Raw genomic sequence first — 16,650 nt, 5'->3', positions numbered from 1 at the left:
CACATTCTGAGATTTATGAGGATTATAGACAGGGAGGAGGGACTGGAAGGAATGTCTTCCGTCTGTACTTCAGACAAATCTAGCTTTGCAAGATCCTAGGACTTAGATAAGGTGTGTTCCTGAACTATCTCTGGGCTCAGTAAATCTTGATGAAAAGAACCCCTGGGAGTCCCAGTACAAAATTATTGACTGTATATCGTGATACTAAGGCAGCAGAGGTGTAACTACATCACCTGGCACATCAAATGTGGTGTCTTTCTCATAGGAAAAGTGTCCTCAGAGGAAACCATACTAAAAATGAAAGTCAGAGCTTTTAAAAATTATTTCTGATTTTTTTAATGTCTCACAAAGCTGAGGTTTTTAACCTCATAAAAATACTCCCGTAGAACTCTTATTGAGTCCTGAGCACAGCAAGCCATCTGGATGTGCTTTTACTCTCAGATGTGACACACACAGTTTTGCTGTTAGTTGATGTTCCCCACATGAGCTTCCTGTATTGGCTTTTTCTCTTTTTTTGGAGTGCATGTTTTTCTAAAGGGCTTGCTAGTCTTAGCCATCTAGGTGGAACTATAGCCACAGCCCCTAGAAAACAGCTTATTTGCTGTCTTAGCTTGAAATGGTATCCAGAGCATAAGACACCAGGCTGGTAGAGAACTCACTGGCCAGTGAAACTCCTTTTTCTCATTACCCTGTGCTGAACAACAAGAAGCCTATGCTGTACCTAAGAAAACAACTAGTTAAAAATACAGCTCTGTAGTGCAGGAATTTTTGAATATCTTTTAGGGAAACTCCCTACGATTGTCACATAAACCAGCACAGAAATATAAAGGTGATCTAACAGTGTAAATGACCTTGAGTTTAGCAAAAGGAAACAGGTCAGACACTTTTCAATTGTGTGTGTGTGTGTTTATATTCTACTGTAACATGCAATAGTAAAGTTTATGAGAGAATGTACTTTGATGTTATCATAAAGATGTCTATTAAAGAAGGTGCAATTATTTTAATTTCAGTTATAAATTTTAATAAGTGCTGCAATGATGATTCTAACAATCTCAACAAGAATAGAATCATATTGGTCTGTCAGCAAGTTGTCTCTGATAGAAACCTTTTGTTGACCAACCTTCTCATTCCTAAGAGTCAGCCATTCTAACAGCTTCCATCAGACTGTATGTGTATTTATCTTCCTTCACAGCATCATTAGGGCTTTCTTTGATAGCAAAAAGAAAAAAAATATTGCTTCAAAATCCTTACTTGCTTTTTAAATGCCACTCCAGAGTGGGAAGGAGAAGGAAAGTGGAGAAGGAAAGAGATAATGCAGGGTGGCTAAAGTTCTTAAGACAGCTAATGGTCATCAATTTTCAAATAGACTGTTTGGCATGCAGGTCCTTCTTATGAAGATACTAGTTGAACAACTGTACTGCTGGTATTAAGGTGACTTTCTTTAAAGATATTTAACATTTAAGAAAATCAAATGATGCAGTGTATGTCACGTAGCTTGTCCTTTCAGGAGGATGGAGAACATCCTAAGGTTAATCCAATACTGGATATCCTCTTATCTCTGTAGTGGAAGTATGAGGGGTACGCTTGCTCTCTGGCAATGTACAGATCTATTGTACAACCTCAACAAGTTGTGTTGAATGTCAACACAGCAGAGGTCCTGCAAACATTGCTGTCTGTGTCAGGGGGTCTGGTTGAAAATGTCTGGGTTTGGTAGGGCAGATTCTTCCGGTTAATGTTACTTAAAATTGACATAATTATTATTTTAATACAGAAATAACATTTTATTGCAATTTAAAGGCAGTCAATATTGAGTTTTAAGGAAATCCTGATGAAAATTTCCATTCTGTCTAATCTCCAAAGATGATAGGAATAACTGAAATGTACCTACATTCAAATCCTTGGTGCACCAGCTGGCACTGTGCTTCATGAGGACAGGGCCCAAGCTCACACCACTTAACTTCCTCGCATGCCTTCCCTGCTGTGTTGGGGGGGCACGTGCAAGTGAAGTCATCCCAGATTGAATAGCACACCCCCCCGTTGTGGCAAGGGTTGGACTATGGGGAAAGAGAAGAGACAACCTAAGTATGAATAAAAGCTGGTGGACTCCCAACTCTAAGCATGGGGAACTGTTTAGCAAAAAGGAGAATTCTGTTTATTTCAGATGGAAAGTTATAAAGACCAGTACTATGACAGCACAGCATGTTCAATAATTGGTGAAAAACAGTATTTCAACCTTAAAATATTTTAATTCTCCCCTATGCAAATACATTTTGCTGCTGATATTCATCATATGTAGCATAACTCAACAAAATCTATTCTTTCTAGCATTTTTACATATTTTCCTAAGATGTCATTATCATCAAATAATGTATGGGAACATACAAAAAAATCAAAGAAATTCCCCACTATAAACATATGAAAATGTTCTGAGAAGCGTCATTCTTACCTTGCAGAGGTTGTCACCAGTGCAGCCTTGGGTGACATTGATCAGAGTTAGGTTGATAGAATTCAGTGGATTGGTGATGGGGAAGAATTCCAACAGCTGGTTATTCACTCTTACATCTTGGATGCAGCCTTTGAAATACCTGCCATTTCTATCAGTTTCTTTGTTATCTGGTAGGCCTCCAATGTAAAGAATATCCTTACTTTGGATGGTTAGTACTGGAGTAGAAATAAAGCCTAGGTATTGAGAGGACTGGAACAGTTCCATCTTATTTGGTTCTATTTTTAATGTTATTAAGTAAAAATTTCCATCGTTCATGGAGTGTTTCCCTAATAACTTCATGGAATTTGGAGCTAACATTGTGAGTTTCCCACCTTCCAAGTAGACTCTTACGTAGAGGTAAGTACTGTTTCTCAATGCCAGTAACAAGCCAGAAGATTTGCGTGTTCGGACAAACATTGATATGTTCAAATTTTCATTCTGAGTGGCATCAACAGAAAAAGCAGCATAGCCTGAGGAGTCCTCAGATCCAAATCGGCCTGGAATGTACTCTTGAGGTTAGAGATATGAGAAAAGATTAAAAAAAAAAAAAGAAAAAAAAAAAGAAGAAGGGAGAAAAATACAACAGTTAGGGCTACATGACAAGGGAGCCAATGCAATGATCAAATAGCTACTTCTGGTAATATTTACGTATGGTAGTAAGATGTGCTGGTATTTATGGATGAATAAAGACTTGATCCAGCTGTAAATAGCTTCTATTTCAAAATTCCTCTTGGCTGCCATGGCTGTAGCATTAAGCCCTGGTACAGATCCAGATGTTATATTACTGGGCATATTTTTCCCCTTTATCATGCTCTGTGTAATGCTGTGTTTTCAAATGGTTAAACAAGGACAGATTTCTACAGCTTCCTGGATTGGTCCAGGACCGTTTTGAAAAGAACCTAGCTGCTTTGATCCTCTGATGACCATGGAAGTTAATGTAATTCTGGTACTTTGTGATATTTTTTGCACTGATTCCAATCATAGAAATAGCCAAAAGCTGCTCAGCAAATGCCTCTTGTGTAAAGCCTCCAAATAGGGCACCTATTTGGTGCTGCATAGGCCCCCCACTTCTCTGACAGACTTTCTGTTGCTGGGGCTGAACATGTGCTTATATACATCAACTTGTATCCAGTTATGAATCCTGCTCAGTCCTGTGAGTGCCCACAATGCTATGGTGTCATGGGGGAAAAATGATCCAGGATCGAGTAAGCCTTTTTCTCTTTTTTTTTTTTTTTTTTTTTTTTTTGTGCTTATCAATTAAAATGATTAAACCAAAACCATCTGCCTCTCTCCCTTACTCTTTATTTTCAGTAATGATTTTCAGACTTGTAAGGATACAAAATATGTAGCCCAAACCGTATTTTATTCTGATGAATCATCTCGTTAAAGCACAACAAAGTGTTTCTATTTTTACACTTTAAGTTTCGTGATCTTGTCCTCAATACTATAGACTTCCTGCCTAAACACTTTCAAGAGCTATTTTTAATATATCAAATTCATAGAAAGAATAAACCAAGCTTTTTTTAAATGCTCACACAGCTATAGAGTCAGTCCTCTTTTGTGCAGTAAAACTCCTAGAGCGAGACCTCATAGGCCAAGTTTCAGCCTGCAGTACTACTTTTTTTTATGACTACATTAAAAAAAAACAATGAAAATAGGGGACTGACTGTGAAGTCCCAACAGACCCTTAATAACCACACTACACTACTATGTGGCATGGTAATACTATTTAGCAACAGGAATAAATCCCTTACTTGTTCCTAAGCAGACAATTTCATAAGTAAATTAAATCTGAAATATTTTAATTCTATGAATAAGATTACCTATATATCTACATCTGCTCGTTAAAACTCTGGTATGTAGAAATAAATATTTGTTGGAATGGGTGTTTTGAGGCATTAAATCTCTTTAAGTTATATCTTCTCTGTAAGGTGGTGCTGAAGATAGAGACATTTTTTCATGAGGGTAAAAAGAAAATTTTTTTTTCTGGAATGAGGATTACACATTTGCAGCATTAGAAGGAAGCATTAATCTTCAAAAAGGTATTTTGTGTTTACAATTACTTTGTTGTATTTCTCTCTATTTGTTTGATGAGATGGCTAGCATCACCTTGGTCAATATTAACCTCTTGGGTCACAACATCTGGATGTTGATCAAAATGAGTCAACATCTGTTTGTTATTTTGTATATGTAGAGAAAATATTGCCTCTTGTCAATTAAATACTTGGCAGCAACTTTTCTTCAGAAAGACACTAGCATTTCTTATGTTATCCTTTACCACAAGTCTCCCCCACTCTGGCTTTTAAGAAACCTGTCACAGTCTTTTAAATATGGCATATATCTAGAACCTATGTATCAAAATGGCATGGTGCCATGATTTGCAAAGAATATTGTGGTCAGCAGGAAAAAAAAATAAAATAATGCATGCTTTCTAATCATTCTCAACAGTTCTAATGCCAGTATAAGCCCCTCCTGGCCCTGACTGGTTTTAATTTTGCTTCATATAAGGAGGCAAACATATTTACCAGATGTTGTCCTATACTCCAAAGTTGCTTTCCAAATCTTTGGATAAATTACAGCTAGACTTCAAAGAAGTCTGTTACAATTACCTCTCAGACTTTGTCATTTTGCAATAAAACCAAAAAGAAAAACTATTGAAAAGTATTGATAACTATTAAGTATAGCATACAAAATGAAATTGTATTTAAACATTTTGAAATGTATTTCAAGCTACAGCTTTCTGCAGCAATGCATTCAATAAACCCCTGGGGCTAGTCGTTCAGCTGATGTAGATCAATGTAGCTTCACTGGTGGCAGTGCAGCCACACCAGTTTACACCAGTTTAGGATCTGTCCATTCCAATCTGACCATGGCTCTGCTGTTGCATTTCATTTTTTCCAGTCCACTTGGCAAATATATATACATAAATGTATGTATGTATGTATGTATACATGTATGTATGTATTTCTTCCTCCCTAAACATTGCAATGATTGCCCGTGTGTGAATGGTTAGTAAGGGGGCAGAGAGGGAAGCAGGGGCAAGGGTGCTACGTGGAAGACTCAGCCCTGTACAGTTGCCTTGAACAAAACTGCCTGTTTGAAATCCCTAAAACTTCTGCTGAGGAAGGATGGCAAAGTCCACCCTGAAATGTTCCTGAGGGGTGCTGTATTTACAGCTCCAGAGGGTTTCACATACCAGATGCAGTATAGCAGGGAGCTGGGCAGGCACCTCCTGTTGTCCTTCCACTTTGCCTCAGCCTGCGCTCAGAAAGATCATTTGTAGCAGGGCAAGCGCTATGGGCATCTGCAGCTCTTGCGTTCCTGCTCATCACTGCCAAAGAGGCTGTTTGCTGAGCTGCGCTCTTTTGTTCGCTGAGACATGGACACGTTTCCCTCTGGTCACCACGCAGCTCTCTGGTAAGGGCCGCCTTTGTTAGCGATGGGCCAGAGCTGCCCTGGGACCAGCTGAGAGAAGAACGGGCCCTGTTTCCAGCTTCTGAAGCCCTGCCTTCTCCTTGGGCTAATCAGATTAAGTTAATAGTATAATCTCATTCATTTTTTAAAATTGGAATCTGTCTTTTTTTAACTTGCAGTACTTTTGCTTGCCTTTCATGAGTTTCTGTATAAAAGCCTAGAGAGCTTGAGGATAAAATTTTCAAAGAACACTTTGAAAGTAAGAAAGACCTAAACTCCAAGTGACTTGGTTGATTTCTAAATTTTACTAGGGGTGCATAACCTCCAGTGAACTGCAGTTTTCAAGAGTTTATGGTGTGCTAAGAGCACTAAGAAGATTTTAAAACTGGATGAGTGGAGTATACCAGTTTAGCCTGACTTTTTTTGTCAGGCTGCGAAGCAGTCTTCCTGGGAAAGCAACTAGAAAATAAAGGTGTGCTACTACTAACCTCTTCCACTTTCTTACCGGTTGACATTAAGCTCCAGAAATCCTAAGGGTCATGCCGTTTCATCACCAGTTAAACAGGATTGTTTATGATCATGTTTTCAGCAACCACTTAAAACATGAATGCCAACAGCATTCCCTTACCTGTTGCGCAGCCTGGCCCTGCGTACGGCCGGTAGCAATCGCAGTGGTAGCTCAGCCACAAGTTAGTGCAGCGTCCCCTGTTCTGACAAGGGTGGCTTTCACACCAGTCCTTTTTAGCACATCCTATCCTGACATTTAAAGATGATTCAGGTAATACATTCTCTGGAGTAATAACATTCAAGTCTATTTCAATGTCCTGGAGACAGCCTACAAATGAAGGTGCGGAATGTATATTATAGATGTTAAGTAGAGAGTTGCTGCTAATGTTCCCCACTGGTAAGCCACCCAAAAACGTGTTCTGAAATGCAAGCATGACGTGATCGCTATCTATCATAGCAGACGTTTTATTGAGACATGATTCTACACAAGAGCTGTCAAGCAAATTAAGAGTAACAGCTCTTGCCAAGGTTACCTCCACTGAATGCCATTCTCCATCACTGACATTATGTGAAATATGCAAAAGAGCCTGTGGCCGGTTATTGACTTGCACAGATAAGTGTAAGTAGCCATTCAGTAGCTCCAGCTTCACAAATGTATTTTTCTCCCCTCGGTAAAACAGAAAAGCTGTAGGCTGCACAGTTTGAAACCTCAGGTTTATATTATAGAAAAATTCCTTTTTAGGGGTCAGGGGATTCTTCAACAAAAGGAAACTCTTTCCTTGAAAGGAAAACGTGGTTATGGTTTCACAGTGTATTCCAGTATACCCAGGTGAACATACGCAGCTGAATCCATGTTGGCCATTTTTTAAGTGTGGGATACATATTCCATTATTTTGGCATTGCTGATCAGTACAGCCACGGAGAACTTCTGTACAGTTAGAGCCACCGTAATAAATCCCTTCTTTGTCTGCAGGTGGGCAATGGCAAGTGTAATTCCCAGGAAAATTCTCACAGATTCCACCATTTTGGCAAGGGTTAGTGTAACATTCGTTGATATCTTCATCACAGTGAGTACCTGAAGAATAAACAAAGAATTAGACATTCTGGATTGGATAACTGGAGCCCCAAATGACATTTTTAATAACGTGTTTTATTAAATATCTTTAATTAGAGGGGAATGTCTGGATAAACAGATGATTGACTCACAAGTCTAAAATATGTTAAATATAAAAATACTATTTACATGCTATGGTTTTCTTGTGCAAAGTATTATATAAAACACTGCAGTGATAATCACATTTTGGAGAAAAGAACCAAACAAATTGACAGTTTTGATATGGATAATGGGATCAAATTGAGATAAACATCACCTCCGAAAGATGCAATCAATTGATTGTTTCCCACCTATTCTATAGTAGAAGTCTAGAATGCTTTGAGAGGAACTGAATTATTTATCACGTATGAAAAGCCAAGAATTGTTGCTTAATTCATATTCATAATACAGTATGTTGATAAGCTGGAGTATAGTCTGCTGGTCTTTCCTTCTCTTTCACATTCATTCAAACAGTAGAAGAATTACGGACTAATATTCTTGGTCCCATATGAAACATCTTGGAGCAACAATCTTCAAGTGAGAGCCACCGGTCTTGTAAGTACTTTATGATATAGTGGAACAAACTGACAAGTAGGTGAACATCCCTGCAAAATGTAGTACAGTGAGCTGGCTATCTGAAGAATGAAATTCACAGTAAGTGGGGAGCTGCACAGTGTGACAAGTAGAAATCCAAAGAAGAGCTTAAACCTACATCCTATTGGTGGTCTGGGCAAGATGCAGTGAGATGTGCCCCATCCGCAAGGAGTGGGGAGTTGCCACATTTCAGGGTTAGGTGCATACTGCAGTTATTCACAAAACAACGGATCTCAATTCTTCCAAAAACAAGGCAGCAGTGACTTCTGGGCCATCAGCCATGGTCTCATACTGTGAAGAGAGTTCACTTGGGATGTGAGGATCTGAGAGAAGCTGTTGGAGAGGTTTGAACCTGTATGTCCCAGCAGAATATTCCCCGTACCGTATATCTACAGTGGAACTTTCTTTACCTCTCCTATATACAAAATATAAAGCAAGAAAAGATGAAAGGAAACCATTTTCTTTTGGTGATGAGAGCACTTCCATAGAAGATGGGTAATACAGACTCATATTTCCTCTTCTTCAATTTAATGCTTGGCTTCTGGTATATTGGGTAAAAGGAGAGCTCCTCATCTCAACTTCACTGTAATTTGATAGATGTGGCCCAAGTATGTCCACTGGATCAGACTTCACAAAGAAAAACAAATCTGTTCCTCTTGTAAAACTAATCTGTTTATCCCTTTGCACTGTTGTTCCTCCATAAAGTCGTAATTACAGTAACTTCTCCCTTTAGCAATCAAGTGACTGATACGTATGCAATGGATCAGGGAAAAATCTTGTTTCTTATCTCTCTTGGAAGCAACCAAAATATCCAAATACTTGGATATGAAAACTCATGCTACGTGCAACTCCTAACATTTCCACTTCCCTTCATAGTTATTCTAGAGGAAAAATAAGAAATACTTTGCAGTTAGTTTTCAAACCAGCATCATCAGTACAAAGTAGTTAATAGACATACTAATGCCTGTTCCCACAGCAAAACTGGTGCCTGTAAATTAGATAATGAGGTATGCTGAGACTCACAGAGTTGCAGCTAGGTACCAGGCACCACACCTAGCTTTAAAAACAAATTCTCATTGAGCTTTATTTTTACAGCAAAATGCAGCCATTTTTCATGGAAAATTACAGAGCAGCAGTCAGCCACAAGGAATTGCTTCAAATAGCAGTAGATAAATGTCATTACTCAGGCTAATTCCTTGCATGTCCACTTTATTCAATCACAGTAGTAGCTAGACCCATCTCGGAGAGGGGTAAGTTAAAGGGGAGCCAGAAGGGAACGGAGAATTGGTTGAGATTTGTTTGAAAGATTAGCAAGAGTGAAGTGGTCATAGCACGTATATAAATGACTCTCTCCGCAGTGATCCTCCTCACTCATCAATCTTCAATTATAGCATATAGTTTCCACTTGAAGCTTCAGATTATCAAACACAGCTAATGTTATCTCCCTGGTCTGGCTGTGGGGTTTAACAATCTCTCTCTGTTTTCCAGCCAGGCTCATATTTATTCCAATGTAAGATGTCTATGTATACCTTAACGTGTAGTGGCATCTGGCAGAAATATGACTCATTGGGATTGACTTTCTCAAAGTGCAGTGCACTTCCCAAACCGTTACTGACTGGGGGCCAGAATGATGTCTGCTTTGCCCAGTTTGTGGCAATTTCTGTGTTAATGACTTGTCCTGCTTTTGCTAGTCTAGTATATGAAAAGTGAAGTTACCGTGAGCTGTTCCCTGTTTTGGTCAATGTTTTAGTGTATCTCCTGACTGATATTGCTCCCTACCCTGCTTTGACATTGAGAACAGTGTGTTCACAGGTCTTGGATACAACTCTGTCTTAATGTGATGGCTGTAGCAATGCAGGTTTCTTTGGGTTTTTGTGTCAGAGAGAAAAATTAGTGCAGCCGAGAAGCAGTAGGATCAGGGATGTACTTAGCCTTGTCATAGAGCTTGAGTAGTCAGAGCATGCTTAAGGATTTATAGACTGGGAGCCCCTATAAAACCTTTCACAGAAAAAAATCAGCATAGCGAATGCCTAGATACTTAGTTGCTGCATTTTCAGTAACGGGTGATGACTCTGCATATATTAGTTTATTATCCCACAGCACCTGCGAGGCATCACCTTTGCCTTGTAGCTTGTGGTCTAAGTCACACCTTGCAATAGTGACTTGTCTCTGGAAAGGATGAAACAGATGCATAAACTGAACCCAACTTTACAACAATGTTTAGTATCTGTGGTGTTCTCCACTTCATCAAATTAGATGTACAATTAATGAAATGATTTCATGAGAATGCTAAACTTCTTCATCAGTGTCTAACAAAGAAATACAATACGTTTTTTGAGGAGGTACACATATTATTGTTAGTGTATTCCTTGCCTATAGGAAATGAATACCATCAGTTATTACATGCAAAGAGACTATCATAGAGCCACTTAAACAACTGTAATTTCATAAGCATTTCAGTGTCTGAATACAATGCTTTTTTTAAAGTAATGATGTTAATAATATGTTGCAAAATAATTATTTTGCCGGGTTGTGTGTATATATATATATATACACACACATGTATACACTTACATCGATATGCCTACTATTTCATAATAAGATTAGCACAAACATAAATATAGGTCATACCAAAAGACAAATAATAAGCCATAATTTCATAATAAGATTAGCACAAACATAAATATAGGTCATACCAAAAGACAAATAATAAGCCATATTTTCATAGCAAGTATAAATAAATCAGCTGTTCTTACAGGCAGTGTTGATATTGCTTGTTATCTGCTGATTGCTATACAAGACCACTGTCACTCAAGATAAAACCACTCTGAATAAAAGGATTAGTCAATATTTATAGAACTGTATAAGCAGTTCAAATAGCTCAGGTTGGAGGAGCAGTTTAGCATGTAAAAAAAAGTATTCTCAAATGATGTAAGACATACCAAAAGCAAGTGCAAGGGGAACTATTATTTTCTTTTCAGTGGTTATATGCATTAGCTCAGCTAAAAATATTTGTGTTTTTAAAGTAAAAAGTAAAGTAAAATCATTCAGCATATTCTCTTCTAAATATATTACACACCTACCTAAAATTTCAGATAATGTGAATATTTTTATCATATTTTTCACTGACACATTATTACTATAGGGTAGCTATTTTCTAACTTTTAACCTCTTAATTAAAATCTGTTTCAAATTTAGCAGCAAAGGTTTCCTGCAGAACCAGGATGAAAAAAGCACAATTATTCAAGCATAATTCTGCTGAACACCACTAATTTTCATTTTGATCAAACAATTTTAAAAGTATTATCCAAGTTATACTTTTTATACACACCTTTGGTTAGAAGTCTGTTTACAGCCTTCTGCCTTTCCTTGACACTATATAAATATCAAGCAAGTACAAGCAAGCAGTCTGGATAGATACTACATGTTCAATACAGTCTAAGCGCACATACAATTTCACAAAAAGAAAATATTTACCTGTAAACATTGTCATTAAAATGATATAAACCTGTATCCTAGCTGCAACCATCTTTTTCCTCCGGAAAAAGATCGTTTAGCACTTAAGCAGTCCACAAAGTAAGTTTCTGTGAAATTCAAAACAGTTCCTAGTACAAAGGCTTCCTTTCCAGGGTTAGCTTGCTCCACTTTTGTACCTGCTGATGTAGTCTGATGGTGTATTTTGCCCAAGCCAGATCAACGAGGCTTAAAGTAAGACTCATTAAACTGCTTACGCAGTAGATATGTATTCTACTTAAATTCTTTTTCAGCATGTTCTCTCCGAGTGTACTTACATTAAACTTTGATTGTTTCACAGAAAGGCATGTTTTTAGGATCCATTCAAAATTGATTTGTCACTTTTTGTTGTTTTACAAGGTGTTTTTTAAGACCGTATTTCTTTCATTTTCAAGAGATTTGTTAATCCAGATCAACTCTTTCACAGTCACTGTCATTCAGAGAAACTGTACATCTCAATAAGAAAATACCTAAAAGTTTATCTCATTTCTTTATTTTATAAAGTATTTTTGTTCCATTGGCTCTCATTGTACTACTTACTGGAAATTTATTTCTGTAGATTTTTGAGTGTGCTAAAGACAGGAGAAAAAATATTTACTAAAACATTTTCTTTCTTCAGCTCTTCAACAAGACATTTTGATTTGGACTTACTTTAATGTGAGGAAAATAAGAGTTCAGGAGATTGAACTACTGATTTCTGTGATAACTGAAGCAGCAGACTTTTCTTTTTTCTTTTCACTATACGTTATTTATGTCATGAATTGCTTAAAATATTGCTAGAGCAATATCTCTTTGTGTAATTAGTGAAATAATTGTAAAGCAAGAGTCTTTCCCTGGGTTGTCATTTATGCCAACCAGCTGGCATATAGCAAACTGTGGATTCAGATCTTTGTTTTGGCAGTTTCCCATTTTAAAACTTCAACAATGGATCCTGAAGTCTTTCTCAGTCTGTCCCCAAGAAAATGTTGATTTTTGGCAAACGCGTTTTTCAATTTCTTCTTCTCCCTCAACTCATTCATTAATGAGGAAATTCCTGACCTTGTGTCCAATTTGTTCCTAGGTTCACCAAGAGACTCGTATGCAGGACACAGTTTGGGATTCATTTACTCTACAGTTCACCATTGCTTTTATGGCGATGCTCAGAAAACTGCTTCTCCTTCCATCCTCTGATACAGGCACTGAGTGATTTTTCCTATAATAAATTCAAATACCATGGGGTAAGAATGTCATCCAGACTATTTGAAAGGTAAGTAAGGAACCTTTAAACAAAATAAAGTTCATATTGATAAGTCAGTATGCATGTACTTTGTTAGTAGTGCATATCAGATGTCTTGTGCTACAGCTTGAAGTTTAATATGCATTTTTATTTTGAAAATATCAAGAAAAGTTGGAGGTTCTTGGTAATTGTCAGACCTTTGGGAATATGACCCTGATAGATGTTCTGAGGTAAGATTACCAACATACACACTATCAACAAGTTGGGATAGGCATACACTATTACAGCTCAGTGAAAACATGGAGCTGATGACACTCCAAGACAGAGGAACTTCATACGAGGATATTTAGCAAACTGCCCGAAGCCATGTCAGAATCGCTAGTGGGTGTTTCAAACAAACCTGTCAAGTACAAGTGGGTTACAGAAGGTATTAGTTATTCTAATTACAGTAAGGGTTTGATACTGTCTTTAATAACATTTTCATATGCAAACCAAGGAGAAAAATCTATGTGAAACCACCATAAAGTGGGTATAAAACTTGTGTAATCCTGTCCAGAAAGTAATTTGCAGAGGTTCCCTGTCAAACTGGGAGGCTCTATTGATTATGATTTGGGATTGTCCTGGGTTTTGCTCTGGTCAATGTTTTCATAAAAGATGTGGATTATGATACAGAAGGTTTGCTTATTAAGTTGCCTGATAAAGCAGGGTTAAGTGCAACTTTTGAGTGTGTTAAAGACAGAACTACCCTTATAGGTGAACATAACAAGTTGGTGAAATGGTGTGAAAAATATTGGATTCAATTCCGGAAGGAATCATTCAGTTTCTGTAGTCTTAGGCCAGAATAACCAGCAATCAGGTGGAACAATAGTTCCAGTTTACAAAGCATTGGTTATATCTTAGCTGGAATACTGAGTTCACTTTTAGTTCTGCACTGCAAGGAATATTTGGATCAATTCGAAAGAATTCAGAGGAGAACAATGAGAATAATCACAGGTCTAGAAAATATGGTTTGTGAGGAGAGACTAAAAAAGTAGGGCTGTTCAGTCAAAAGACAAGCAGAGGAAACAGGACACAGCAACAGTCTTTCAGTACAAAAAAAGAGAGCATGCTGTTTCCTGAGACCATAGTAAACAAGTGAGGAAGTCATGGGTTTGACCTGCACCGAGGAAGATCCAAGTCAAACTTTAGGAAAATATTTCCAATGATAACAAGGCAACAAAGCCTTGGCATAAGATATCCACTAGAAGCCATAAGGTCCATTTTGGATCCTTAAAAATAGGTTAGAGACAAAAGTGCAGTGTGACACGAGTCAGCTGATCCTATCTTAGACACAGAGATAGCCCAAATGATACCTGCATCGTTGTCCCTTCCCATTCTGGTTTTTTCCATGTTTCTATTACTTCCTTGAATAAAATAATTCCCAGCAACTGAGCTGTAGATGTGTCAAACTATACCTGCACATATATGTATCTATACACATATAGCTATAAAATGCAAGTAGGAGTAAACCTTGGAGAAACTCAAATTGTAGCATACACTTTGGAATATGCTTTATGGAAGATGAAGACAAAGACTTTGCAATAATGCTTCTGCCACCCATATTTTACAGTTTTGGAAATGTCTGTTACAAAATCCTGCGTCAGGCAGAAACAATTTTTTTCAAGGGACTCATTAATCCTGAGGCCAGCAGAAAGATCTGGCAGAGCATATATTCTTCATGGCTCCAGGTCTTACCAGACAATCATGAAAATTCTAACTTTGCCACATCTGTGCTGATAATTGCAAAGAGATAATTACTTTTTGCTGGAAGGAGGAAACGCACATTCATGAGTGAGTAAGCGCAAGAAAATAAATTGACCATCTCTATGTCATTGCAATTAAAACTCATGCTTCTGGGCATAAATCAGTTGTCATGGAGGTCAGGAAGCAGGTTTTACTCTTAGGTACATCAGTGTAGAGCCAGTGAGGTATATTTTAATGGATTTTTTTTTTCTCCTATTTTTCTTCAGTAAAGAACTGGCTTGTATTGAACTTAATGTGACCAGTGATCTGATCTAGTATGGCAATTTTTTTTGCTGTCTTAACAGGAAAAGCTCATGTAAAATGAAGGACAGAATATAGGGCAGAGCTGGAGCACATGGAAAAGTGGAGACTTTAAAACAGTAGGATAATAAGCATTTGCTAACATTGGGCTAATTTGCACGTGATACCTTTCACAGAGAACTCTAATTTTGTGAAGTTGTAAGACCTTGCTAGTTATTCCTTTATCGCAGACAAATTCACTATTCTGCTATTTTTCCTCTTGCCATTTGAAATGTACATATAAAGTTAATACTGGCTAGGAAAAAAAATTAAAATAGAAATAGAGTTGAGTGACTTGGCTTAATCATTAAATATGTCACTCTAGCTGAGGGATATGGAATTCATAATGTGCTACATTCAGAATGGCATGCTGTAACTCAATCTTTTTAAATGTTGCTGGCCTGAAGCTTCATAGACTAGTTTGAATTTTCAGTAAAGATGTTTTTTTTTTAAAGTAGTAAACCCCCCCGATCCCTTAATCTCTTCAATCATTAAACTTTTTCTGAGAGCAAAGTAGTTGGAAATGTTTTTCCACTTGTTTCATGTGTTTTGTCACACCTAAAATAGTTTTCATTTGAAAAAAAAAAAAAAGAAAAGAAAATCATGTACATTCTGTAGGTGATTAGTTGTTTAGTGAGATCTGGTGTGTTTATTTTATTTTATAAATATTGGAAACAGCTGACAGAGTTAAGCATTGGCTTCAGCTTCTGGGTATATCAGCCAGCCTTTTTCATGAGCCTGCTCTGCAGACTATGAGTGCTCCTTAGGCAAAGTTGTGCGAGCGGCACAGCCAGAGGTCAGGCACATGGAGCCTGTGAATGGCAAGGGGCCATGTCCTAGAAGGGCAGCATGGCAAAACTGTTGCTTGTAGCCTACACCTTCGTCCCATATTTCGATTAACACAGCCAGCCATGTGGATCCAATTGTAGGATTAGGGTCTGAATCTGGAGTAAAGAAAAACTTGGTGAAGAAATATGTCCCTGCGTGGCACTCATTTTCCTTTCATTTCCCTACTTCTACAGTCAGCTTTATATATAGGTAAAAGAGGCAGCTGCTGTTGCATTTGACTGATGGAGGTAAGAAAGAAAATCAAACGGTGGCAGCCAAGTTTTCCCAGGCAGTATCCTTGAGTGGGTTTTCTGGCTGCATGAATGTGTCTGTAGCTATGGCCACGTCATTGATACGAGCTAGGAAGGATCGATAAGAGCAGGGAGAGCACAATTACAGGGTGTGACAGGTTAAAGTGGAGAAAGGTGATTTATGAACGTCACCATTAAGAAAGAAGAGAAAATAGCAGTTAAGATTTTGGAGATTAAACAGATGAAAAAGTATAGAAAAATGTGAATGGGGAAAAAGGAATTGGAAATACCTCGTATAATCAATAGTACACCCGAAGATACTTGTGCTGGCATTTGAGACAGTGTTCTTGTTAGACACACAGGCATATATGGGTAGTAAGTGTGTATGTGTATGACCATTAATCTATATAGGAAATGTGAGGGATGCTTAGAAAGACTGAAGATCAGAGATAAGGTCTACACAGAGGTCTGAGCTAAAATTGGGAGTGGAGAAAGGAGACCACAGGAGCAATGCCAAAGACAAAAGACTGAAAAAAACCTGAGAAAAAAAAAGTCATCAAATTTTTCTAATTTAATAGTCATGTGCATTGGAGCAGAGAAGTCATTTCACAAAATGTAGAGAATTAAGATAGAATCATAGAAAAATTTAGATTGAGAGGGACCTTCG

At 37.7% G+C, this 16,650-nt stretch overlaps 1 protein-coding gene across 3 annotated transcripts in view; it reads right to left on the bottom strand.

Moving 5' to 3' along the window:
• CRB1 (crumbs cell polarity complex component 1) overlaps nt 1-16,650 on the bottom strand; it is a 114,537-nt gene that overhangs the window by 37,398 nt on the left and 60,489 nt on the right. For all 3 annotated transcript variants that reach the window (XM_049807675.1, XM_049807676.1, XM_049807677.1), the window contains exons 6-8: nt 6,528-7,481; nt 2,447-2,994; nt 1,889-2,054 (exon numbers count right to left, since the gene is read on the bottom strand). In XM_049807675.1, the coding sequence (XP_049663632.1) occupies nt 1,889-2,054; nt 2,447-2,994; nt 6,528-7,481 (1,668 nt within the window). The remainder of the gene's footprint in view (nt 1-1,888; nt 2,055-2,446; nt 2,995-6,527; nt 7,482-16,650) is intronic.

Source organism: Accipiter gentilis, chromosome 8 (assembly GCF_929443795.1).
Source record: "Accipiter gentilis chromosome 8, bAccGen1.1, whole genome shotgun sequence".
In the NCBI taxonomy this organism is placed as follows: Eukaryota; Metazoa; Chordata; class Aves; order Accipitriformes; family Accipitridae; genus Astur; species Astur gentilis.
Note: the sequence above shows the minus strand (reverse complement) of the source record. Positions and strands in the feature narration are given on the sequence as shown.